The sequence below is a fragment of the Nerophis ophidion genome, linkage group LG10 (genome assembly GCF_033978795.1).
Source record: "Nerophis ophidion isolate RoL-2023_Sa linkage group LG10, RoL_Noph_v1.0, whole genome shotgun sequence".
Taxonomy (NCBI): Eukaryota; Metazoa; Chordata; class Actinopteri; order Syngnathiformes; family Syngnathidae; genus Nerophis; species Nerophis ophidion.
Window position 1 is genome coordinate 4,110,046 of NC_084620.1, and position 27,569 is coordinate 4,137,614.

The window sequence follows — 27,569 nt, forward strand, 5'->3', positions numbered from 1 at the left end:
CCGAAGACAAATCCCGGGCGAGACTGCAAGCGGCGGCAGAAGGTCCAGTCCAGGAGAGTCCTCATTGGGCCGGCCAGGTGTCCAGAGACCATGACGTCATCGGCCAGCGCTGTGACGCGGGTGGGAGTCACGTGACCTGGCTGAAAGTGTTCACGCAACTGCTGAAGATGAGAGAGAATTCTACTGGAGCTTCTTATAGAAATGCTGTGTTGATGTACAAGCACACATAGAACACAAGTTCACTCAATAATAAAATACAAATAATGCTTCATTTGTTCATCCATCACATCAACATACTGTACCGTACATGGATATAAACATATAGAAATTATATATATACAACATTAGTTCATCCATCACATCAACATACTGTACCGTACATGGATATAAACATATAGAAATTATGTATACAACATGTAATAAAAAACATGTGGGCAACCTGCTAGAAAACAACATACATAAAACAAATGTACATATCAAAAAATATGGAAGCAGAATTGTCTCACATCAACCTATATATATCAATAATATTTATTCAAATTATTTACTTATTTATATATCAAATTTGTATTTGTATATTTATTAATATATGTATAGGTATTATCATAATATTGATATATACAAGTTGATGTGAGACAATTCTATTTCCATAAGAAAACAACATATTATACATGAATATACAAGATGATGTAGAAAACTGCAGCTGAACAGTATATATATACATATATATATATATATATATATATATATATATATATATACATACATGAATTTACCATGAATTGATTAACGTGGACCCCGACTTAAACTAGTTGGAAAAACTTATTGGGGTTCAGTAGAAGCATTTAAGTCTCACCTTAAAACTCATTTGTATACTCTAGCCTTTAAATAGACCTCCTTTTTAGACCAGTTGATCTGCCGTTTCTTTTCTTTTTCTTCTATGTCCCACCCTCCCTTGTGGAGGGGGTCCGGTCCAATCCGGTGGCCATGTACTGCTCGCCTGTGTATCGGCTGGGGACATCTCTGCGCTGCTGATCCGCCTCCGCTTGGGATGGTTTCCTGCTGGCTCCGCTGTGAACGGGACTCTCGCTGCTGTGTCTTGGATCCTCTTTGGACTGGACTCTCGCGGCTGTGTTGTATCCATTGTGGATTGAACTTTCACAGTATCATGTTAGACCCGCTCGACATCCATTGCTTTCCTCCTCTCCAAGGTTCTCATAGTCATCATTGTCACCAATGTCCCACTGGGTGTGAGTTTTCCTTGTCCTTATGTGGGCCTACCGAGGATGTCGTAGTGGTTTGTGCAGCCCTTTGAGACACTAGTGATTTAGGGCTATATAAGTAAACATTGATTGATATATATATATATATATATATATATATATATATATATATATATATATATATATATATATGTATATACTGTATATATGTATATACATATGTGCTTATATACGTATATATATACACATACACTGTATATGTTTACATACATATACGCACAAACACACATATATATATATATATACACATACACATACACACCTACATATATACATGTTTATGTGTGTGTGTGTGTGTGTATATATATATATATATTCCTGAAAAGCAGCATCGTCTGCAGTGGATGTTTATTTTTGTCCTATTTCTTTTGTATGTGTTACAAAAGTCTAAGAGAAAAGTCTACTGTTTTATAGCAGTGGTTCTCAACCTTTTTCAGTGTTGTACCCCCTGTGAACATTTTTTTTAATTCAAGTACCTAATCAGAGCAAAGCATTTTTGGTTGAAAAAAAGAGACAAAGAAGTAAAATACAGCACTATGTCATCAGTTTCTGATTTATTAAATTGTATAACAGTGCAAAATATTGCTCATTTGTAGTGGTCTTTCTTGAACTATTTGGGAAAAAAAGATATAAAAATAACTAAAAGCTTGTTGAAAAATAAACAAGTGATTCAATTATAAATAAAGATTTCTACCCATAGAAGTAATCATCAACTTAAAGTGCCCTCTTTGGGGATTGTAATAGAGATCCACCTGGATTCATGAACTTCATTTTAAACATTTCTTCACAAAAAAAGAAATCTTTAACATCAATATTTATGGAACATGTCCCCAAAAAAATCTAGCTGTCAACACTGAATATTGCATTGTTGTATTTCTTTTCACAGTTTATGAACTTACATTCATATTTTGTTGAAGTATTATTCGCGCCCCCCGGGAATAAGCGGTAAAAAATGGATGGATGGATATATTTATAAAGGGATTTTTGAATTGTTGCTATTTTTAGAATATTTTAAAAAAAATCTCACGTACCCCTTGGCATACCTTCAAGTACCCCCAGGGGTACACGTACCCCCATTTGAGAACCACTGTTTTATACGATGCAAAATGTCTGCAGAGGACGTTGCTTCTCAGAAGGTTCTTAGCTTGAGTACATTTTATGTAGCTTCTTGACCTATTTGAATTTTAGGTCAATAATCCTGGTCGGAGCCCTCAATTCTAGCTGCACATTGTTGATTAATCTAGGTCCCAGTTGTAGATGTTTCTTGGACCAACTATCTGGTTGTAGCTCCATGCCAAGATTTTTCTAGAGCCATGAATCTAGCTATTTCTAGGTCCATGTTTTAGAATCCACGTTCTATATGTTTCTAGAGCCATGAATCTACATGTTTCTAGGCTCATGTTGTAGTGTTTCAAGATCCATGTGTCGGGTGATTATAGGTCCATGGTCTAGCTGTTTCTGCAGCCACGAATATATATGTTTTTAGGTTCATGTCCTTGATAAGTCTAGATTTATGTTATAAATGGCCTAGGCCCAAGTTTGTAGGCATATGTCCTAGGTGAGTGTAGATCCATGTCATTGTTGTTTTTGAGGCCATGGTTAGAGGTCAATTGTCCACAGGTTTACCTAGGTCAAAGTCCTTGATGATCGAGGTCCATGTTCTGGATGTGACTATGTCTATGATTGAAGATCCATGCTCTCGTTAATTTCAGATCCATGTTATTGATGTTCGAGGTCCGTGATTATCAATCCGTGTTGTAGGTACAGCTAGGTCCAGGTGTAGATGAATGTAAATCCATGTGCCAGATGTTCCTAGGTTCTTGATTGCAGAGAGATAATTGTAGATCCATGTTCTTGTTCATCTAGGTCTATGACTGTAGGTCATGTATAGGTTAATGTCTTGATGAATCCATCTTCTAGTGTTTCTAGATTATTGAAGGTCCATGTTGTAGTTGGGATGTTTTCCTGCTGGCTCTGCTTTGAACGGGACTCTCGCTGCTGTGTTGGATCCGCTTTGGACTGGACTCTCGCGACTGTGTTGGATCCATTATGGATTGAACTTTCACAGTATCATGTTAGACCCGCTCGACATCCATTGCTTTCCTCCTCTCCAAGGTTCTCATAGTCATCATTGTCACCGACGTCCCACTGGGTGTGAGTTTTCCTTGCCCTTATGTGGGCCTACCGAGGATGTCGTGGTGGTTTGTGCAGCCCTTTGAGACACTAGTGATTTAGGGCTATATAAGTAAACATTGATTGATAGTTATTTTAGGCCTATGATTGTAGGTCAATTTCCTAGATTATTGTAGATGCATGTACTAGTAATTCCAGGCCTATGACTGTGGGTTCATCTTCTTGTTATTTGTGGTCCACGATAGTAGGTCCATGTTAAAGGTGGTTGTAGGTCCTTTATTTTACCTAGCTCCATAATATTGAGGTCCATGGGTTCTAGGGCCATCTGATAACTGTCTTAGATGTTGTGGGTCAGTTTACGTACTCGGACACAGGCGACTCAGCAGGATGTTGGCATACACCTGGTTGACAGCTCCAATTACATGATAGGACGAGGTATTGGTCTTCGCTCTTGGGGGAGGGTTTGCAGTGTTTAATTGGCTTCCAGGTTGGGTTGTGCGGTGGGGCGACTCGGCACAGAACTTGTCCACCTGGCGACCATGAGGAGACAAGCGTTGGTGTGAGACGGTTAGAGTGACGTCGGAGCAAAGTTGCCGTTTACCTGATGGAAGTGGCACGCACAACGTCCCGGCAGGAAGTCTTGGTAGCGAGCCATCGTGATGGCCAATGTGTCGATCACCTCAAAGCCGTGATGCTTTGCAGCAGTGATAATATTCTGGTTCTCTCTGGGAAGCTTTTGGATCTCCTTCTGAAAGATCAGCGACCGCCAAGAATAAGTCCTCGCAAGTTGTCACGGTGACAAGGGCAAGAAATGCAACAAACCGGACTGCGAAATCGGATCCCGTCCACAGGAAGATGGAAGCCCATACCCAAAGACTTGACCACCACTTGGACTCCACTGAGAGACTCGCTGAGAAGAATTGGGACAGCTCAGTGACGCTACTTTTGAAGGACATCATTTGAACAGCTCACCTATCCAGAACCTCACGAACCATCCACAGGTGCTTGCTGTTGAGCCACTGAACTCCTCCCACCACCAACACGGTCATCTCAGAGTTCATCAGAGGTCCTGACCTTTACCGAGCACATGCGGCACGTCAAAAAGGCATCAGACGGGAAGAGGACAGCGTCTCCCCACCTGTGCAGAAGCTGGGTCAGCGCCTGCTTGAAGGTGGGCCTTAGCTCGTGGTCCAACCAGAACTGAGGATAATACGAGTAGCTGACCCACGTCCGACCGTGGTTCAGGTTCTTGTAGACCAGCATGTCGTGGGCTTTGTCCCAGTCCACCAAGCTGGAGTTGAGCCGCTCCATCAGGAAGTACATCATGCCCCGATTGGTCGAGTCCCCCAAGAACAACACCTGAGGGGGGGCGGAGTAAGCAGGAAGGAAGGAAGCATTCGAAGGTCATCATCTCAAAACCTCACCTTTCTACCTGTCATACACTCCTGCAGCAGGGGGCGCTTCACCACTCCATGATAGCAACTGTCGGGTTGCCAGGCAACCTTCCGCCAATCACAAGTCCTGTTGTCAGAACAACTGAGGCACGGAACCAACCAGCGACCTGACACATGGATATTTTTTTCATACGTCCACGTCATCAGCAAGTTAAGGTTGCCCACACACCTGGGGAATGTCCGGAAGTGCAGGCAGGAAGTGGATCGGTTGGTCTGGAAAACGGTTCCAGACCACAGGGGCGATTCGGAAGAACCACGAGACCACAATCCTAAAAACGACCCAAAGGACATGTTGTCAATTTGAATCCACTTGGGTTTTTTTGTTTGGTTTTTTTGCAGCGCTAAGCTAAGGTAAGTTAAGGCAAAACTTGAAGTTAAGTGAAGTGAATTATATTTATATAGCGCTTTTTCTCTAGTGACTCAAAGCGCTTTACATAGTGAAACCCAATATCTAAGTTACATTTAAAGCAGTGTGGGTGGCACTGGGAGTAGGTGGGTCAAGTGTCTTGCCCAAGGACACAACGGCAGTGACTAGGATGGCACAAGCGGGAATCGAACCTGCAACCCTCAAGTTGCTGAAGCGTTCTTCTCTAGTACGTGGAAGCAGGTGGTGTCAAGGGTCAAATAAACTCGAGCAGCTCAGCAGCGAGGCCCCATGAGAGCCGCCGCGTTTGGTCAAGACTTCAGAGCCGGCCCGCCGCCTCACACACACACCAGAACCACGCACACGCTCTGTGATCCATCCCAGCATACACTCCTCCTCTTCTTCTGCTGCGCCCGCCGCCGCTTTCAACGCGGCGGCGCCACATTCTGCACGCCGACGCCGCAGCTCGCAACAAAGTGACACAAGAAAACTTAACAGGGATTTTCTTGTTCATACCTGAGCTCAGAGAGCGCCTTCAAACGGGACACACACACACACACACACACACACACACACACACACACACACACACACACACACACACACACACACACACACACACACACACACACACACACACACACACACACACACACGCACACACGCACGCACGCACGCACGCACGCACGCACGCACGCACGCACACACACACGCACACAAAACACACAGTGATTGTTTTTCTTTACGGCACTATAGTTATCAATAATAGTAACAAAAAGAGGAAATACATGTACAAACCCCGTTTCCATATGAGTTGGGAAATTGTGTTAAATGTAAATATAAACAGAATACAATGATTTGCAAATCCTTTTCAAGCCATATTCAGTTGAATATGCTACAAAGACAACATATTTCATGTTCAAACTCATAAACAGTTTTTTTTCTGCAAATAATCATTAACTTTAGAATTTGATGCCAGCAACACATGGCAAAGTTGGGAAAGGTGGCAATAAATACTGAAATAGTTGAGGAATGCTCATCAAACACTTATATGGAACATCCCACAGGTGTGCAGGCTAATTGGGAACAGGTGGGTGCCATGATTGGCTATAAAAGCAGCTTCCATGAAATGCTAAGTAATTCACAAACAAGGATGGGGTGAGGGTCACCACTTTGTAAGCAAATTGTCAAACAGTTTTAGAACAACATTTCTCAACGAGCAATTGCAAGGAATTTAGGGATTTTACCATCTACGGTCCGTAAAATCATCAAAAGGTCCAGAAAATGTGGAGAAATCACTGCACGTAAGCGATGATATTACGGACCTTTGATCCCTCAGGCGGTACCGCATCAAAAACCGACATCAGTGTGTAAAGGATATCACCACATGGGCTCAGGAACACTTCATAAAACCACTTTCAGTAACTACAGTTGGTTGCTACATCTGTAAGTGCAAGTTAAAACTCTACTATGCCAAGCCAAACCCATTTATCAACAACACCCAGGAACGCCGCCCGAGCTCATCTAGGATGGACTGATGCAAAGTGGAAAAGTATTCTGTGGTCTGACGAGTCCACATTTCAAATTATATTTGAAAACTGTGGACGTGGTGTCCTCTGGATCAAAGAGGAAAATAACCATCTGGATTGTTAGCGACGCAAAGTTAAAAAAACAGCATCTGTGATGGTATGGGGGTGTATTAGTGCCCAAGGCATGGGTAACTTACACATCTGTGAAGGCACCATTAATGCTGAAAGGTACATACAGGTTTTGGAGCAACATATGTGGTCATCCAAGCCATGTTATCATGGACGCCCCTGCTTATTTCAGCAAGACAATGCCAAGGCACGTGTTACAACAGCGTGGCTTCGTAAAAAAAAAGAGTGCGGGTACTTTCCTGGCCCGCCTGCAGCCCAGACATGTGTCCCATCGAAAATGTGTGGCGCATTATGAAGCGTAAAATACGACTCTTGAACGACTAAAGCTCTCCATAAAACAAGAATGGGAAAGAATTCCACTTTCAAAGCTTCAACAATTAGTTTCCTCAGTTCCCAAACGTTTATTGAGTGTTGTTAAAAGAAAAGGTGATGTAACACAGTGGTGAACATGCCCTTTCCCAACTACTTTGGCACGTGTTGCAGCCATGAAATTCTAAGTTAATTATTATTTGCAAAAAAAAAAAAAAGTTTATGAGTTTGAACATCAAATATGTTGTCTTTGTAGCATATTCAACTGAATATAAATGGGTTGTACTTGTATAGCGCTTTTCTACCTTCAAGGTACTCAAAGCGCTTTGACACTACTTCCACATTCACACACACATTCACACACTGATGGAGGGAGCTGCCATGCAAGGCGCCCACCAGCACCCATCAGGAGCAAGGGTGAAGTGTCTTGCTCAGGACACAACGGACGTGACGAGGTTGGTACTAGGTGGGATTTGAACCAAGGACCCTCGGGTTGCACACGGCCACTCTTCCACTGCGCCACGCCGTCCCCGGGGTTTGTCCTTCCTGTTCCCCCTCTACTTCTTGGGGGGGGGTCCGCTGACTCACTTGAACATAGCCGCAGATCACATGGTCCCCGAACATTGGCAGGCTGGGCCGGCCTTCGCGGTGCACGTGCACGGTGTAGACGGCCACCACGGACGGCGGCGACACGGCGTCGTCCGTCACCAGGATGTTGACGCGGTTGTGTCCCAGGCCGACGGGGAAGGTGAACACTCTGAGGAGGGCGAACTACGTCAATTGCCTCAAATGTAAAGTCAGAGTTGAGCCTCGGTCTCACCTGGAAGCTCGCCGCTCGTCCAAGCGGACGCCACAGTCGGCGCTGGCGGGCTCCGCTCGGACTTTGACCATTAGCGTGTCGAAGGTCACTTCTGTGTGGTACTCCTTCAAATGGGGGCTAAAGAGGGGGCTCAGCGTGAGGGGGGGGTCGGAGTATATCTGTCGGAGGCGGCCGTCCACGCATGAACCTACAAAAAGCACAGGCGGCCAATCACAAGCCGGAACACCAACCTCGCCATCGTCAAGCCGATGCCTTACCTGTGCTCTGATTGACCGACGCATCTGATTGGTCGGCCCTGCAGGACAAAGACGGGCTTGTTAGCGCACGTGGGAAAAGGGCGTCAGGGGCGCGATGTCAAAGAGCCTCACCTGCCAACGACGCTCCCCTGATGGCGAACAACGGCGAGCAGCATGTCGGACAGACGTGAAGCGCCGCGGGACGAAGAAACGCCGGGACACACCTGCACGGTGTCACACGTTAATACGTCCCACTCATCCAAGACAAAGACTTGCATGTTTGCTACCAGCTGGAAGGACCTCGGCGCCATCATGTGACCGTGAAAGCGACGCAGAAGAAGAAAGTCGTCTGCAGACATTCGGACGCCGCTTGTCTCTGTGAAGACGGCGCGCTGACATCGGGACAAACATCCAAAAATCATTCCTAGCTCTTGGCGAGTCACATGACCCTCACCTGCTCGTCGTCCGACTGCGTCTCCAAGGACAACAGGAAGTGAAGCGTGTCCTCCAGGATCACGTCTCTGGTGACCTGTCTGTCAAAGTGACCATCACTCAGAGCCGACAGAGTCAAACCGGCGTCCACCTGGACAAAAAACCGAGCAATCACACGACAAACTGGATGACGCTCTGTATTCCAGCCGCAGTCACATGACCACCATACTTGCCAAGCTTGAGACCTCCGAATATGGGAGATGGGGGGGTTCAGGTGGAGGGGCATGGGCGGGGGTAGCGGGGTATATTGTAGCGTCCCGGAAGAGTTAGTGCTGCAAGGGGTTCTGGGTATTTGTTCTGTTGTGTTTATGTTGTGTTACGGTGCGGATGTTCTCCCGAAATATGTTTGTCTTTCTTGTTAGGTGTGGGTTCACAGTTTGGCGCATATACGTCATTTCCTGTTCATGAGAAAGAACGCAAAGAAAAAGGCTTCGCTTCTGCTACCGGAATTTTTGTTAAGTCTGAAGTTTTTTCCTCTGACTTGCGATTGTAACAGAGGTCATTTATGATCTCAATTGCTTACTGTCTTACTACTGTTTTTGTATTAATGTCATCTTATTTTAATGTCATTTTATCGAATTTATCACATTCACACATTATGTAATGTGACTCTTTATTTTGTCATTTTTATTATTCTAAGTTCAGTACTGTCATTTCCTACATTTTTGACGGTCATTGAATGTCACAGCAGACTTCCAGGCTGAGACACGTGTGTGACGTCAGTCTGTTGTCGTCCACGTGACGCTTTATAAATGTAAAGAAGGCTGATTGGAGACTCACTATGATTGTTTTCACCAGAATAAACCATGATTGAGTGGGAAGAATGACTGGGTGTCGTCTTTTGGGGACAAACACAACGCAAAGGAGTACGACATCGCTACACCTGGCATCTTTTGGGGACAAACACAACGCAAAGGAGTACGACATCGCTACACCTGGCATCTTCGACCTGATTTTGGTTGGTTGAGAAGCACTGATACACTGAAATAAGGCAAGTTGGAAGAGCCGTTAACTTCAAGCCATCGGCGCCTTACCGCAATTCAAAGCGGTTACCTAGCAACCAAAAGCTATGTGAATTATATTTATATAGCGCTTTTCTCTAGTGACTCAAAGTGCTTTACATAGTGAAACCCAGTATCTAAGTTACATTTAAACCAGTGTGGGTGGCACTGGGAGCAGGTGGGTGAAGTGTCTTGCCCAAGGACACAACGGCAGTGACTAGAATGGCGGAGGCGGGAATCGAACCTGCAACCCTCAAGTTACTGGCACGGCCACTCTACCAACCGAGCTATACCGAGTTTACAGCTGTTTTCAAGTGATTCCAACGTCGCAGAGAGATATAAGTTGACAGACTGACACCTCAAATTGATCAGTGAACAACGCAAGGTACGAATTTGTTGAAATAAACAAGTTAAAAGCGCCGCAAGTCGCTAAAGTAAGTGCCGTTTAAGACACGAGAGGCACTGACGTCATCGACCTGCTGCGATGCCAAAAGCTAAAGGGAAGACTGAAATCCCGAAACGTTCGGTGTCAGCCGACACGGGACTCGACTGGGACCAAGATTTGAGACTGGACACAGGACATGATGGGAATCAAGAAGGAATACTGCTAAAAATACTCCGTGAAATGAAAGAAGAAGTGAAAGAAATAAAAAAAGATCTGAAAAAAGCAATAACAGAACAAAATCAAGATGTGAAAAGTCTGCAGCAAATATATAAAAAGTCTGCAAACTCAAATCATCACCAGAAGAAATGAAGTGTCTGATATGTGCCAACAAATGAAGATGGTTGAAGAAGACAAAATACATGCTGTGGAATATCATGGATGAAATGGAGCAGGATAGACGAATGAATGATGTCATCGTGACAGGGCACCCAATTAAAGTCTACTTACACCCACTACTAGCCACCACGCAGTCTGATAGTTTATATATCAATGATGAAATATTAACATTGCAACACATGACAATACAGCCGCTTTAGTTTACTAAATTACAATTTTAAATTTCCCGCAGAGTTTCTTGTTGAAAATGTCGCGGAATGAGAATACATGTGTTTGTGACGTTATTGGTTGAGCGGACATTTTTGGCCCAGCACTACTTAGGCTAAAAGTCGTCTCTTTTTATCGCGTAATTACACAGTATTTTGGACATCTGTGTTGCTGAATCTTTTGCAATTGGTTCAATTAATAATGGAGACGTCAAAGAAGAATGCTGTTGGTGGAAAGCGTTGGATTGCAGCTGCCTTTAGCAACCGAAACACTGCCAGTGTTTCTTTGTTTGTTGTGAAGCTTTAGCAAACATGTTTCTCTTCCACGTCAATCAGCAAGTTTTTGGATGAGAAAATTGTGATATTAAGTTGGCTCTTACCGGAGACTTGTGCGGAGTTAGCGTCCTCCTGCAGCAGCTGTCATCTTGGCTCCTCCATTGGCTTAATTCTCTCAGAGACACTGGCAGTCACCGCACCCCTCCGACTTTCAGGTATGACTTTAGAATCTCACTAAAACACTATTAACACAATAAGCAGATAAAGGATTTTCCAGAATTAATTAAATGTGGGGCGGTATAGCTCGGTTGGTAGAGCGGCCGTGCCAGCAACTTGAGGGTTGCTGATTCGATTCGATTCCCGCTTCCGCCATCCTAGTCACTGCCGTTGTGTCCTTGGGCAAGACACTTTACCCACCTGCTCCCAGTGCCACTGGTTTAAATGTAACTTAGATATTGGGTTTCACTATGTAAAGCGCTTTGAGTAACTAGAGAAAAAGCGCTATATAAATATAATTCACAATTATCCTAGTAAATGTGTCTAATAACATTTAAAAATAACATTGCTCCCACTGCACTCGCCTTTTTTTTCTTTTTTTCTAGTGCTTCACTCTAACTTTCCTCATCCACGAATCTTTCATCCTCTCTCAAATTAATGGGGAAATTGTCGCTTTCTTGGTCCGAATCGCTCTCGCTGCTGGTGGCCATGATTGTAAACAATGTGAGGATGTGAGGAGCTCCACAACCTGTGACATCACGCGCACATCGTCTGCTACTTCCGGTACAGGCAAGGCTTTTCTATTAGCGACCAAAAGTTGCAAACTACATCGTCGATGTTCTCTACTAAATCCTTTCAGCAAAAATATGGCAATGATGAAGTATGACACCTAGAATGGAGCTGCTATCCCCGTTTGAATAAGAACATCTCATTTCAGTCGGCCTTAAAGGCACGCCAACAATATTGTTGCCCAGGTGGAAATCGGGAGATTTTCGGAAGGGGAACTGAAAGTCATGAGTTTCCCGGGCAAATCGAGAGGGTTGACAAGTATGGTGACCACAAACAATGATTTTCAAAATAATAAAAATTGCTTACCTGCGTGATGAGTGGCTTGATGGATCCGCTAAAGAGCAGCGTGAAGGTGAGCAGCTGATAACACAACACACACCTGAAACACAGCACACCTGTCAATCATCCTTCTCCACCTCTCGCCAAAAACACGTTCACCTGTTCAGGTTTTGAGCCTCTTTACTGGCAGACACTGCGGCCTCCAGCACCTGACCTATGACCTCCTTAGCTTGCCCCAAAGCTTCTTGGGAATTCTTTAGAGGAAGTCGCTGCAGCAGGAAGCCCCTGAGCTGTGAGCAGAGGACAGTGTTGACCACCAGGGGGCGGCAGTGTAGCAAGACCCACCTGACACAATTACCTGTGTGGCCTGTGACATCTGACTGTCTGTCACTACGGCAACGTCGTGCAGGAAGGCGGTCAGCGGCCTCACGGAGGTCACTACGACGTAAACATTCACCACGGCAACCAGGCCAGATTCCAGGGTGGACGCGCTGTCGGAACATCGTGTTGAACAGGTGCGTGCGAACACACGTGCTCAAACACACACATGCACACCTGTCAGCTCCGACGGGGCCGTGAGGGGAAGTCCGGTTGTGACTGCAAGCAGGAGGCATGATGGGTAATCCACGGGCTGACAGAGAAAAGAGAAAACTTATGTAGAGACATCATGTAGAGCAGGGGTAGGGAACCTATGGCTCGCGGGCCAGGTGTGGCTCTTTTGATGACTGCATCTGGCTCTCGGATAAATCTGAGCTGAGACTCTTAAAAATAATGTTCAAAATATAAAACATGCTCATGCATTTGAATCCATCCATCCTTTTTTCTACCGCACTTGTTCAAGAAGTTGCAATAAGTGAAAGAAGTGATTTATTTATTATTGGTTAGTTTAGGGTTTGCCCTCCCGGGGGTTCTTCAGACCACCAAACACCGACATGAGAGCCTGTTTCAGTGCTACAATACTTTTTTATTTTTCAATAAGTCTCTCAGTTGCTTTCCAGCAATTGTCTTTTTCCTCTTTCGTTCTCGCTCGCACTCTGGCTCCAGCTCCAACCCCGTCTCTCCTCCTGGCTGCTGCTTATAAATTAGATAAAAAGGACCAGGTGGGCCTTCTATGCACCTGTTGCTGATTTAGAGGCTGGTCCTGGCAACAACCCGCTTCGCTGCAGTCCTGCAGGCCACACCCCCTCCACAGTTAGCTTCAGAATAACAATGTTATTACAAAGAATAAGAGACCTATTATAATCTAGAAATGTTGGTCTTACTTAAAAATGCACGTGTTCTGTTGTGTTCAGTGTTGAAAAAAATATTACACGGCTCTCACGGAAATACATTTTAAAATATTTGGATTCTTGGCTCTCTCAGCCAAAAAGGTTCCCGACCCCTGCTATATAGCCTATAAATATGTAGTTTGCAGTATAAATGTATTTACTGTAGGTGATATATAAATGTAGTGTCTATAAGTATGTGTATGCAATTTAAATGTATTTCATCTATAGTAGTGCAGGGGTAGGGAACCTATGGCTCTAGAGCCAGATGTGGCTCTTTTGATGACTGCATCTGGCTCTCAGATAAATCACGGTAAGTAATAAATAATTCCGCTGGTAATCACAGCGTCAAAAATAACGTTGGAAATATAAAACATTCTCATGCATTTTCATCCATCCATCCGGTTTCTACCGCACCAGTTCAACAAGTCGCATTAATGGTAAGAAGTATTTTATTTATTGTTGGTTAGCTTCAGAATAACAATGTTATTAAAAAGAATAAGATACTTATTATACTCTAAAAGTGTTGGTCTTGCTTAAAAATGCACTCATTGTTGTATTCAGTCTTAAAAATGTTTTATATGACTCTCACGGAAATACTTTTTAAAATATTTGGCTTGTATGGCTCTCTCAGCCAAGAAGGTTCCCGACCCCTGATACAGAGTATGAATGTATATAAGTATATATATGCAACATAAGTATTTAAGCCAGGGGTGTCAAACTCATTTTAGATCGGGGGCCACATGGAGAAAAATCTACTCCCAAGTGATAACTGCACGATAACTTAAAAATAAAGACACCTTCAGACATTTTTCTGTGTTTAAAAATAGAAGAAGCACATTTTGAAAATGTACAAATCATAATGTTGTTGTTTTTTTACACTCACATGTTGCGGTTAATAGTATTCTATCTTTATTTGTCGTTATTTATATTTTCTGAATGAATGATGTGATCATGTTCATCAGTCAACTCAATGGTGTTCATTTTCAATCAATCAAGATAGAAAAATATCAAAATCAAATTACAGTATGCCATGTATGTAGCTAAAGCTAAATATTATTCAAATCTCATCCACCGTAATAAAAACGATCCTAAATTTTTGTTTAGCACGGTAGCATCGCTAACCCAACAAGGGACTCCTTCCAGTAGCTCCACCCACTCAGCTGATGACTTTATGCAATTCTTTAGTAAGAAAATTGAAGTCATTAGAAAGGAGATTAAAGACAATGCGTCCCAGCTACAACGGGGTTCTATTAACACTGACACGATTGTATATACGGCGGATACTGCCCTCCAAAATAGTTTCTCTCGTTTTGAGGAAATAACATTAGAGGAATTGTTACAACGTGTAAATGGAATAAAACAGACAACATGTTTACTTGACCCACTTCCAGGGAAACTGATCAAGGAGCTCTTTGTATTATTAGGTCCATCAGTGCTAAATATTATAAACTTATCACTTTCCTCGGGCACTGTTCCCCTAGCATTCAAAAAAGCAGTTATTCATCCTCTTCTTAAAAGACCTAACCTCGATCCTGACCTCATGGTAAACTACCGACCGGTGTCTCACCTTCCCTTTATTTCAAAAATCCTCAAAAAAATTGTTGCGGAGCAGTTAAATGAACACTTAGCGTCTAACAATCTATGTGAAACCTTTCAATCCGGTTTCAGAGCAAATCACTCGACGGAGACAGCCCTCGCAAAAATGACAAATGATCTATTGCTAACGATGGATTCTGATGCGTCATCTATGTTGCTGCTCCTCGATCTTAGCGCTGCTTTCGATACCGTCGATCATAATATTTTATTAGAACGTATCAAAACACGAATTGGTATGTCAGACTTAGCCCTGTCTTGGTTTAACTCTTATCTTACTGATAGGATGCAGTGTGTCTCCCATAACAGTGTGACCTCGGACTATGTTAAGGTAACGTGTGGAGTTCCCCAGGGTTCGGTCCTTGGCCCTGCACTCTTCAGCATCTACATGCTGCCGCTAGGTGACGTCATACGCAAATACGGTGTTAGCTTTCACTGTTATGCTGATGACACCCAACTCTACATGCCCCTAAAGCTGACCAACATGCCGGATTGTAGTCAGCTGGAGGCGTGTCTTAATGAAATTAAACAATGGATGTCCGCTAACTTTTTGCAACTCAACGCCAAAAAAACGGAAATGCTGATTATCGGTCCTGCTAGACACCGAACTCTATTTAATAATACAACTCTAACATTTGACAACCAAACAATTAAACAAGGCGACACGGTAAAGAATCTGGGTATTATCTTCGACCCAACTCTCTCCTTTGAGGCACACATTAAAAGCGTTACTAAAACGGCCTTCTTTCATCTCCGTAATATCGCTAAAATTCGCTCCATTCTGTCCACTAAAGACGCTGAGATCATTATCCATGCGTTTGTTACGTCTCGCCTCGACTACTGTAACGTATTATTTTCGGGTCTCCCCATGTCTAGCATTAAAAGATTACAGTTGGTACAAAATGCGGCTGCTAGACTTTTGACAAGAACAAGAAAGTTTGATCACATTACGCCTGTACTGTATATACCTTTATATACATATATACATACATATATACCTATACTGTATATACCTTTATATACATATATACATACATATATACCTATACTGTATATACCTTTATATACATATATACATACATATATACCTATACTGTATATACCTTTATATACATATATACATACATATATACCTATACTGGCTCACCTGCACTGGCTTCCTGTGCACTTAAGATGTGACTTTAAGGTTTTACTACTTACGTATAAAATACTACACGGTCTAGCTCCATCCTATCTTGCCGATTGTATTGTACCATATGTCCCGGCAAGAAATCTGCCTTCAAAAGACTCCGGCTTATTAGTGATTCCCAAAGCCCAAAAAAAGTCTGCGGGCTATAGAGCGTTTTCCGTTCGGGCTCCAGTACTCTGGAATGCCCTCCCGGTAACAGTTCGAGATGCCACCTCAGTAGAAGCATTTAAGTCTCATCTTAAAACTAATTTGTATACTCTAGCCTTTAAATAGACTCCCTTTTTAGACCAGTTGATCTGCCGTTTCTTTTCTTTTTCTTCTATGTCCCACTCTCCCTTGTGGAGGGGGTCCGGTCCGATCCGGTGGCCATGTACTGCTTGCCTGTGTATCGGCTGGGGACATCTCTGCGATGCTGATCCGCCTCCGCTTGGGATGGTTTCCTGCTGGCTCCGCTGTGAACGGGACTCTCGCTGCTGTGTTGGATCCGCTTTGGACTGGACTCTTGCGACTGTGTTGGATCCATTGTGGATTGAACTTTCACAGTATCATGTTAGACCCGCTCGACATCCATTGCTTTCCTCCTCTCCAAGGTTCTCATAGTCATTATTGTCACCGACGTCCCACTGGGTGTGAGTTTTCCTTGCCCTTATGTGGGCCTACCGAGGATGTCGTGGTGGTTTGTGCAGCCCTTTGAGACACTAGTGATTTAGGGCTATGTAAGTAAACATTGATTGATTGATTGATAGTTTGATAATTTTCCTGGATTGATGTACTAACATCATGTGGTTTATTTTGTACATATGTACCATCATCTACAGCAGGGGTCGCCAACCTTCACCACTCAAAGAGCCATTTTGACCTGTTTCACAATATAAAGAAAACTATGGGAGCCACAAGACTCTTTTGACATTTAAAATGAAATAAAACAGCGTACAAAGTTTGTTTTTGCTTTGTGCTATGAATTAACAAGGGGTCTCAAACACACGGCCCGCACCTTAATATGAAAATGTAATATTAGTGCGAGTTTTATTTGAATGCCGCTTGTCAACATCACATTTGCCAACCATCTCAATTTTTCCGGGAGACTACCGAGTTTCAGAACAACCTTTCTCTCGACTGTCTGCTGGTTTTCACCCAAACAACAATAATAAGGGCGTGCTATGATGACAATGTGTTTAGCGCCCTCTGCAACCGGAACAAACAGCTTACCAGCCCATTCACATGTAGTATGAGGCTTCTGCAGACACACATACAGGTTACACTGAGGGTTGTGATATAAACAACTTTAGCACTCTTACTAATATGCGCCACACTGTGAAACCACACCAAACAAAATGACAAACACATTTCGGGAGAACATCCGCAATGTAACACAACAGCAAAAAATACCCAGAATCCCATGTATCCCAAGAGACGCATGCGGCTCCGGAGCCGTGGGTTGCCGACCCCTGATCTACAGAGATGCAAATAATTGCTATTGCAACATCCAGTTGAAGAGCTGTTTCTTTCATTCAAAAATTTCAGGTTAATTTGTATAGTTAGCAAACTCATCCCGCGGGCCGGATAAAACCTGTTCGCCGCCCTGATCCGGCCCGCGGGCCGTACGTTTGACACCCCTTATTTAATTTATATAGAGGATGATGTACAGTATGTATATGTGATATATACATGTATTTAAGTTTATATATGCAGTATAATCGTATGGACGTGTGTGTACGGAATGATCATAAATTAACGTATGTATTTACTATAATGTATATGCAGTATAAATGTACAAAATCACAGACAATGTATACTGTGTAAGTATAACTAAATATAAGTACATACAGTATATGCAATACATATATATCTAAGTAAGCAGAGTATAGCTATGCATACATTGCATCCAGCAAAGTATTCACAGCACTTCACTTTTTCCACATTTTGCAAAGTTAAAGTTAAAGTACCAATGATTGTCACACACATACTAGATGTGGCGAAATGTGTTCTCTGCCTTTGACCCATCACCCTTGATCACCCCCTGGGGGGTGAGGGGAGCAGTGGGCAGCAGTGGTGGCCACGCCCGGGAATCATTTATGGTGATTTAACCCCCAATTCCAACCCTTAATGCTGAGTGGAAAGCAGGGAGGTCATGGCTCCCATTTTTATAGTCTTTGGTATGACTCGGCCGGGATTTGAACTCACAACCTACCGATCTCAGGGCGGACACTCTAACCACTAGGCCACTGAGTTACAGCCTTATTTCAAAATGGAATATATTCATTTCTGTCCTCAAAATTCTACACCCAATACCCTATAATGACAATGCGAACATCCAACCAATCATCCATTTTCTACCGTTTGTCCCTTTCGGGGTCGCTGGAGCCTATCTCAGCTGCATTTGGGCGGAAGGCGGGGTACACCCTGGATAACATTCACACTCACATTCAAACACTAGGGCCACTTTTTTTTTTGCAAATGTATTCAACATAATTTAATAATTACTACCCTGTACATAATTATTGACAGCTTTTCTCACTAATTTATTGATGCACCTTCGGCACAAATGACAGCCTCAAGTCTGTCTTTAATACAATGTCCCAAGCTTGGCATAGCTAGTTTTAGGCAGTTGGGCCCATTCCTCTTTGCTGCACCTCTCAAGCTCCATTAGGACGGATGGGAAGTGTCAGTGCGGAGACATTTTCAGAATCCTTCAGAGATCTTCAATCAGATTCAAGTCTGGGCCCAGAGTTCCCTGACTCTTGCAGACATTCCTTTGATATATTGGCCGTGTGCTTAGGGTTGTTGTTGTCCTGCTAAAAGATGAGTGCTCTGGAGCAGGTTCTAATCCAGAATGTCTCTGTACACTGCTGCGTTCATCTTTCCCTCTATCCTGACTCCTCTCAGTTCCTGCGGCTGAAAAACACCCTCCACAGCATGATGCTGCCACCACCATGCTTCTATTTAGGAATGGTATTGGCCTGGTTACCTCCAAACATGATGGCTAAAGTTTAATCTTCGTCTCATCAGACCATGAGAACTTTGTTTCTCAGGTCCGAGAGTCTTTCAAGTGCATTCTGGCAAAATATTTTATGAAAGACTTGCTTCTGCCTGGCCTGTCAACCATACAGGCCTGAATGGTGGAAGCACATATTTTTCTGTACCCTTTCCCAGATTTGCGCCTCGAGACAATCCTGTCTCAGAGGTCTACAGACAATTACTTCAACTTCATTCTTGGTTTGTGCTCTGCCATGCACTGTCAAGGGTGGGATTTTACAGTACATACAGACAGATGTGTGCCTTTCCAAATCATGTTCAAGCGACTGATTTGACCACAGGTGGACTCTAATTAAGCTGTAGCAACATCCCAAGGATGATCAGTTGCAACAGGATGCACCTGAGTTTACTTTTGGCCTTCATGGCAGAGGTTGGGAATACTTATGTACATGTGATTTACTTTGTATTTTATTTTTAATATGTTTAGAAAAAAAAATGTTTTCACTGTCACTAAGGGGTATTGCGTGTAGAATTTTGAGGCCAAAAATGTATGAAATAAGGCTGTAACACAAAAAATGTGGAAAAAGTAAAGAGCTGTAATTACTTTTGGGATGCACTCTAAGTTTGAAGCAGTGGTTCTTAATCTTGTTGGAGGTATCGAACCCCACCAGTTTTAGATGTGCATTCACCGAACCCTTCATTAGTGAAATATATATTTATTCTTTTATTTCAAGTTCAAGACAAAGTTATATGTTTTTGGTAACACTTTAGTGTAGGGAACATATTCTAAGTAACAAAGACTTAATTTTGTCATGATCAGTGGTCTGGATTAGGTTTTTGTTTTATTCTTGTTAAGTTTTTGGACTCTTTTAGTTCCTGTTTGCGCTCCCTTTTTTGTTTGGTTACCATGCTGACTTATGATTTTCACCTGCCTCTGGTGTTCGGACCGCGCACCCGTTTCTAATCAAGACCCTCATTTAAGCCTGTCTTTGCCAGTCAGTCGGCCTGGCTACAATCATTGCTTGTTTTCATGCTATACCACAGTTTCGTGTTGCTCGGTTCACGCCGTGTCCACGCAAGTCTTGTTTATTTCTTGCCAGAGTTTTGTGTTTTTTCCACGCCATAGTTTATGTTTATTTACCTCATGCCCTGCCAAGATTTATTGAGTTAATAAATATGTTCCTGCCTGCAAGCCTTATACGGAATAGTCCATTTGCATCCCGGGAGAACAAACCTCGCAGTAAGCTGCGACCCTTCCGTCATGACAGAATGATCATAAGTCGGCGTGGTAACCAAACAAAACAAGGGAGCGCAAACAGGAACTAAAAGAGTCCAAAAACTAACAAACACAATCCAGACCACAGATCATGACCAATTTAGAGTTATTTGGACACTAGGGGAACATATTCTAAGTAATAAAGACTTCATTTAGAGTTATTTGGTTAGGGTTAGAGGGTTAGGGTTATAATAAGGCCTTAATAATGACTAGTTAAGATCCAAAATGTAACTAATTTGCATGTTAAGAAGCAACTAATTAATGGTGAATATGTTCCCCATACTAAAGTGTTACCTTGTTTTTTTTACAGGTGCACAAAATGAAGCGTGCATGAACATCACCTTGTTCAAGGAACAAAACCAACACAGTGCATAAACTCACAACAAATGACACACCTGCAAATCAGTCATTTTGTTGCCGTATCCGCAATACGCCGATAGGGAGAAGTTTGTATTTACACGATGAGTCGGGTGTGTTTGGACCCACGCCGACCCCTGAGGCCGACTCACCAAACCTCTATGGTTCCATCGAACTCTGGTTAAGAACCACCGGTTTAAAGTATATATGCCGTATAAATGTATACAAGTACATACATGCAGTATACATTTAGACAAGTATGTATATGTATATGTAGTATACATGTATACAAGTGTGTATATATACAAGTAAGTTTGTCTATGTTTTTGTTTTTTACTCTGCATTTGTCTGTTTCCTGTGTTTAGTATTTCCTGTCTTTTAGTTCCTGTCAAGTGCTCTTAATTTGTCAGCTTCCTGTCTTGTTCCCTGAGTGCTGTGTTCCTCCTCAGTGTGTTTAGTATTTCCTGTCCTTAGTTCCTGTCTAGTGCACTTATTTTGTCAGCTTCCTGTCTTGTTCGCTGAGTTCCCCTTCAGCTGCGGCCAATTGGCACCTGGCCACACCTGTTGCCGATCAGCCGGCTCCTATTTGTACCTCCTTTGTCTTGTGTCAGTTGCTGGATCCTTGTATTGTCATTCAGACTTTTATTGTCGTTGCCACATTTCACTCTCGTCGTGCTACCTGTCTTTTTGTTACAGCTACTACCTGTCATGCTACATTTTGTCCTGGTCGTCGTAGCGGTAAGCTGTTTTTGTTAGCCATTATGTATTTCCAGTTTTTCTGTTTGTTACCCTCTAGCTTCCATGCTAAAGTTCTTTTTTGTTTCTTGCTAGCTTCTATGCTAAAGACCCTCAGTTTGTTATGCCGCCCATGTGCGCGCTTTTTGTTTGTACCCTTTTGGTTTTGTTTTTGTCTTAGTATTTAATTAAATCATGCTAACTTACCAAATGCCTGCCTCCTTCTCTGCATCTTGGGGTTCAACACCAAATAACTCTGACATATATAAGTGTAATATATATATATACATATATACAGTACAGGCCAAAAGTTTGGACACGCCATCTTATTCAATGTGTTTTCATGACTATTTACATTGTAGATCGTCGTCGATGAGCTTCAAGAGGTCGTCACCTGAAATGGTTTTCCCTTTACAGGTGTGCTTGAAGCTCATCGAGAGAATGCCAAGAGTGTGCAAAGCAGTAATCAGAGCAAAGGGTCGCTATTTTGGAGAAACTACAATATAAAACATGTTTTCAGTTATTTCACCTTTTTATGTGAAGTACATAAATCCACATTCATTCATAATTTTGATGCCTTCAGTGATAATCTACCATGTAAATAGTCATGAAAATAAAGAAAACGCATAGAATGAGGAGCAGTGGTGTCCAAACTTTTGGCCTATACTATATATATATATATATATATATATACACAAAAAAATCATATTTATCAAGACCTGCTAGTTAGTGTCAATGCAGTGAACGTGCACTCAGCTAATCAGTTAACTGACCCCATGTATGTATATATATATATATATATATATATATATATATAAAAAAGTGTAATATATTTAAATGTATATACCGTATTTCCTTGAATTGCCACCGGGCATATAGTATGTGCCTGCCTTGAATTACTGCCGGGTCAAACTGGCTTCGCAAAATAATTAGCACATGCTTAGTATTACCGCCGGGTCAAACTCGTGACGTCACGAGTGACACTTCCCCTGTCATCATTTTCAAAATGGAGGAGGCTGATTTCAATAATTTGAAATCGCATAAAGGGAAGAAGATTAAGAGCTATTCAGTAGGATTTAAAGTCCAAGCTATTGAAGAACAGTAAGCAGCTATGTTTTATTAATATACCTGTGGAGCCGACGGTCCGACAGACAGGTAGGGCACGCTGCAGCCCGGCCCCAGATGGCAGCGAGGAGACGCCGAGCGAGCGGAGAGGAGGAGCGGACCTGGACTGAGGTTTTATTGAAAAATAAACAAAGTGAAACTGCTCAAGCCATGTCCTTCCTTGGTGGTCCTGGGAACCCATGAGACGACGGCTTGAGACCGTCACAATACCGTAGCTGCTTCTGTCAAATATGAGTCATTAAATGACTCCCGCCTCCTGGTGGTAGAGGGCGCTAGTGATCCTTCTTGCGACTATTCGGCTGCAGAAGAAGTGAAATGAGTGACGTGATTGTGCTGGGACAGATATGATGCGGCGGGAGCTCGACGGACCTTTTAGCACCTATGCTGGCTATGTAAACAACCGGGCTGAAATAAAGCATGTTCCAGTCCAAAATACCCAGTGTATTATTTATACAATAACAACTCATTTTGGCAGCGGTGGCATAAAGAGATCACCCACGGAGCAGAACGGGAGGGGGAGTTGTCCGAGGATAATTCTGTCGTCGCCCTGATAGCAGCGGTCAGATAGTTTTCTAACCTGGACTTTTAATCGAAGCAGGAGGTAATAAAGGAAAATCTTCATTGAGACAGAGAGACTTTTAAAACTGAGGAAAGATAAGGAAGACTTCTATAAACAAGTTATCGATGCTTTTGATGAGAAGGAGCTGGCATGGACTTCATTTATAAGTAAAGGTAAGACCATAATAACGTTTTTTTATTTTTATTAAATGTGCTTTTCATGATGGCATCCTTACATCACACTCACATTTTTACTGCATGCCTTTGGTAAGTGCCGGAGTGAGAAGAGGTTTTAAATTAATTAGCGCCCCGGTGGCAATTCAAGGAAATACGTTAAGTGTAATATATATGTGTGTGTGTGTGTGTGTGTGTGTATTATGAATGTATATACTGCAGGTTTTGTATATGTAGTCAGTGCTGTCGTGTATGGGTGGAAGGGCCCACATCCCGCTACAGGGCCCACATCCCGCTACAGGGCCCACATCCCGCTACAGGGCCCACATCCCGCTACAGGGCCCACATCCCGCTACAGGGCCCACATCCCGCTACAGGGCCCACATCCCGCTACAGGGCCCACATCCCGCTACAGGGCCCACATCCCGCTACAGGGCCCACATCCCGCTACAGGGCCCACATCCCGCTACAGGGCCCACACTGCCACACACGGCCCCCACTACTCCCGTCCAAAGGCAAAACCTAGTAACTCACTTCTAGCTGATTTTGAGAAAACAAAGGAAAACCAATCTATCTTGATGCTGTCTTACAAAGATCTACAAAGTCATCAAAGGTAAAGATGTTTTCTTGAGCTTTCATTTTCTTGCCGATTGAGCCATGGATTGAATCTGCTCTCATGAACGTGTGCCCTTTCTCCAGATATTTGATCACAATCTCGGGTGGGCCCCATTCTGTGTTTGCACATTGGGCAAGAGCCGTGTACAGCGTCCAGTTTTTATTTGGACCTCCACAGTTATCTGCCCAAAAGAGTATGCAAGGTGAAGAGTCAAGAACAAAACATTTAATGAAGGTGCTTGCAACGTCCTGGGCCAATCTTCCAAATATCCCCTCCTGCCTTAATATCACATAGTCGGCCCCCATTCCTGCAAATGTCTCATTAAAGACAATAAGGCGACTGACAAAGAAGCTCCGATTGGTCCCTTGAGATACTAGGTTTTTCTGTTGTATCCACGCGGTTATGTGGTAGTTGCTAGGTCCTGCCGTGCGCGTTACAGCTTACTTACGGAACAAATTACAATATCGCATACACTAATGTAAAGCATATATCCTAGGAACTACAAAATTATTATCAGCTCAGTTTTGACCAAAATTGAGTTAATGGGTTTTGCCTTTGGACGGGAGACTAGAAGGGCACACACTGATATTCTTTCAGTGGGCCCAGAATTCCGAGCAATTGCTCTGTATGCAGTATAAATATACAGAAGTATGAACAGTATATAGATGCTTGTACCAGTATTCATCATAGCCTGTGGATACGGAAACTGCTGTGAAGATGTTCCCTGGCTGTGGTCAGATAAGAAGAAGTGGACGACGGCTGCCAATTAAAACATCAACTTTGATTCCTATGGACTTGAAGGCACCACCAAAGGTAAACAACTTTTTGAGGTGGTCTTCCATGTTTTGTTCAACCTGGACTTAGCAGGATGAAAGAACTTGATTTGAACTCCACTTGGGAGGTCCACTCACCTGTCAGCTGACACAGAGCTGAGGCAGAGAGTGCCTCCACCAGACCGGGCAGAAGATTGACCTGAGACACACACACACACACACACACACACACACACACACACACACACAGATGGGCAACATGTGACAGTCCGCTGGTCTGCGTCCATGTGAACTCACCATCTGGTGTGACCTTAGGTGCGAGAAAGCGACCTTGCTCAGACAACTTCTCTCTGAGGAGCTTGAACACAACAGCAGACTCCACCCACTTTGCCCTGTAACCATGGAAAAATACACAGGAAGTCAATATCTGTTTTAGTTTATAGATATAAAGTTAAAAAAAAAAAAATGTGACTAATGCCTTGGGAACCGATTGAAAGCCTAAAAGTCCTGATCTATCACAAAGTCTTCTAGAACATTCTGGCTGCTGGAAAAGAAAAACAGGAAGGAGCCTGTCAAAACAAAAGCGCTGAACTGAAGGTGGGGACATGTGGAAGCAATTTGGATCCATCCGGAGTGGTCAGACTTCTGTGAGAGGTTTCCATAACGACAGCGCCCCCGCGCGCACGCACACACACACACACACACACACACACACACACACACACACAGGCGCACGCACACACACACACACACACACACACACACACACACACACACACACACACACACACACACACACACACACACACACACTAAAACATTTGGACATTCTTCTGTCAGGGCAAAGATCAGACTCCTCACCCCTCTCTCCATCTGTTTACCTGTTTAGGCTGGGCAGACAGACGTCGCTGTCAATCAACAGAATGCTTTTTTAAACCAGTCACCTCCAAACAACACAACTATGGGAATCGAACCTGCAAACTTTCATTTAAAACATTCCCTGGATCAAAGAAAATGAGACTGATCGATTGATTGGTACCTTGATTGTGCTCCAAAAAGCTGCTGGTCTCAAAGTATGCGGACTTGTGGACCTCATAGTCCAAGTCGTGCAGGACTCTATGGTACAGCTGCACCTCGGTGTCGCTGCGTGGGTGTGACCCCATCACAATCAAGGCCCGGCGCCGCCCGCTGGCCCTGTGGGACATCTGACAAGGACATGACTTTATTTTATAGTTGAAATATATACAGTGGGGCAGAAAAGTATTTAGTCAGCCAGCGATTGTGCAAGTTCTCCCACTTCAAATGATGACAGAGGTCTGTCATTTTCATCATAGGTACACTTCAACTGTGAGAGACAGGATGTGGAAAACAAAATCCAGGAATTCACATTGTAGGAATTTTAAAGAACTTATTTGTAAATGATGGTGGAAAATAAGTATTTGGTCAACCATTCAAAGCTCTCACTGATGGAAGGAGGTTTTGGCTCAAAATCTCAGGATACATGGCCCCATTCATTCTTTCCTTAACACGGATCAATCGTCCTGTCCCCTTAGCAGAAAAACAGCCCCAAAGCATGATGTTTCCACCCCCATGCTTCACAGTAGGTGTGGTGTTCTTGGGATGCAACTCAGTATTCTTCTTCCTCCAAACACCAGCAGTTGAGTTTATAGCAAAAAGTTCTATTTTGGTTTCATCTGACCACATGACATTCTCCCAATCCTCTGCTGTATCATCCATGTATCCATTTTGGTATAAACTCAACTGGTCGTGTTTGGAGGAAGAAGAATACTGAGTTGCATCCCAAGAACACCACACCTACTGTGAAGCATGGGGGTGGAAACATCATGCTTTGGGGCTGTTTTTCTGCTAAGGGGACAGGACGATTAATCCGTGTTAAGGAAAGAATGAATGGGGCCATGTATCCTGAGATTTGGAGCCAAAACCTCCTTCCATCAGTGAGAGATTTGAATGGTTGACCAAATACTTATTTTCCACCATAATTTACAAATAATTTCTTTAAAATTCCTACAATGTGAATTCCTGGATGTTTTTCCCACATTCTGTCTCTCCCAGTTGAAGTGTACCTATGATGAAAATGACAGACCTCTGTCATCATTTGAAGTGGGAGAACTTGCACAATCGCTGGCTGACTAAATACTTTTTCGCCCCACTGTTATAGTGTAGCTTTTAGCATGCAGGTTAGCAAGTAAAAATAGAAGAACAAAGCCCTCCGTATAAACTTCAGCTGTTTTTAAACACTCATCCGTCACATGACCCCCTTGTTGTTGTTAAAGATCAAAAAAAAAAAAAGTGTTCTCAAAGTTCGATTGAAGACAGCAACTCACCTGCAGACCCTCCAGGGCTTTCACCAGCTTCCGGTTGTCCTCCGTCGGCTCTTTGGCGTCTTGCTGCGGGCCGGGGCGCTGTCCAATGAGGCTCTGGTAGAAGAGGCAGCCCGCCGCTCCGAGCAGCACCAGAAGCGGGCCGGAAATGCCTCGACGGCGGCGGCTCAGCATCTTCGCGGGTCAGCTCTCCTCTTTATCACCGGCCTCATCTCTTCTTGCTGCCCGGCCGTCATCGGGACCATCGGGACAGAACCAACAACTCTGCAGGGTCGGCTGGGCTCCTGTTAAGTGGAAGAAGCTCAACTGCGTGGCAGCGAACTTCAGCAGTGGTTCTGATCCAACTTTTTTTCTTAGAACGCCTCCTTTTTTTTTTTTTTCCCCCTTGACGAGAAGTTTGTACGTGCACGCGCCCCTCCCCCCAGCTATTTCTGGAAACCACGCGCGTGAGGAGCGCGTGCACACACGTTAGATAAACGTGGTTGAATTGTCAAGTCAAGGGGGCGGGG

General features: G+C 43.5%; 1 protein-coding gene across 4 annotated transcripts; it reads right to left on the reverse strand.

Annotated features, from left to right (window-relative positions):
• Window positions 1-15: 15 nt before the first annotated feature.
• On the reverse strand, window positions 16-27,526 carry cped1 (cadherin-like and PC-esterase domain containing 1). 4 transcript variants are annotated; one of them, XM_061912086.1, is made up of 22 exons: window positions 27,064-27,522; window positions 25,758-25,923; window positions 25,016-25,110; window positions 24,857-24,917; window positions 12,634-12,709; window positions 12,437-12,569; window positions 12,238-12,368; window positions 12,106-12,178; window positions 8,712-8,840; window positions 8,545-8,649; window positions 8,390-8,481; window positions 8,279-8,316; window positions 8,022-8,208; window positions 7,790-7,958; window positions 5,040-5,139; window positions 4,841-4,977; window positions 4,555-4,775; window positions 4,389-4,490; window positions 4,239-4,326; window positions 4,018-4,164; window positions 3,781-3,946; window positions 16-158 (listed from the first exon to the last, which is right to left on the reverse strand). In XM_061912086.1, exons 1-22 carry the CDS (start codon window positions 27,232-27,234, stop codon window positions 151-153), a joined length of 2,595 nt encoding a protein of 864 aa, XP_061768070.1. In that variant the 5' UTR covers window positions 27,235-27,522; the 3' UTR covers window positions 16-150. The 4 variants fall into 4 exon arrangements, with proteins under 4 accessions (XP_061768070.1, XP_061768072.1, XP_061768068.1 ...); XM_061912088.1 differs by having other exon boundaries at window positions 21-161; window positions 4,018-4,161; window positions 27,064-27,526; XM_061912084.1 differs by having other exon boundaries at window positions 21-161.
• Between the last annotated feature and the right edge of the window lie 43 nt (window positions 27,527-27,569).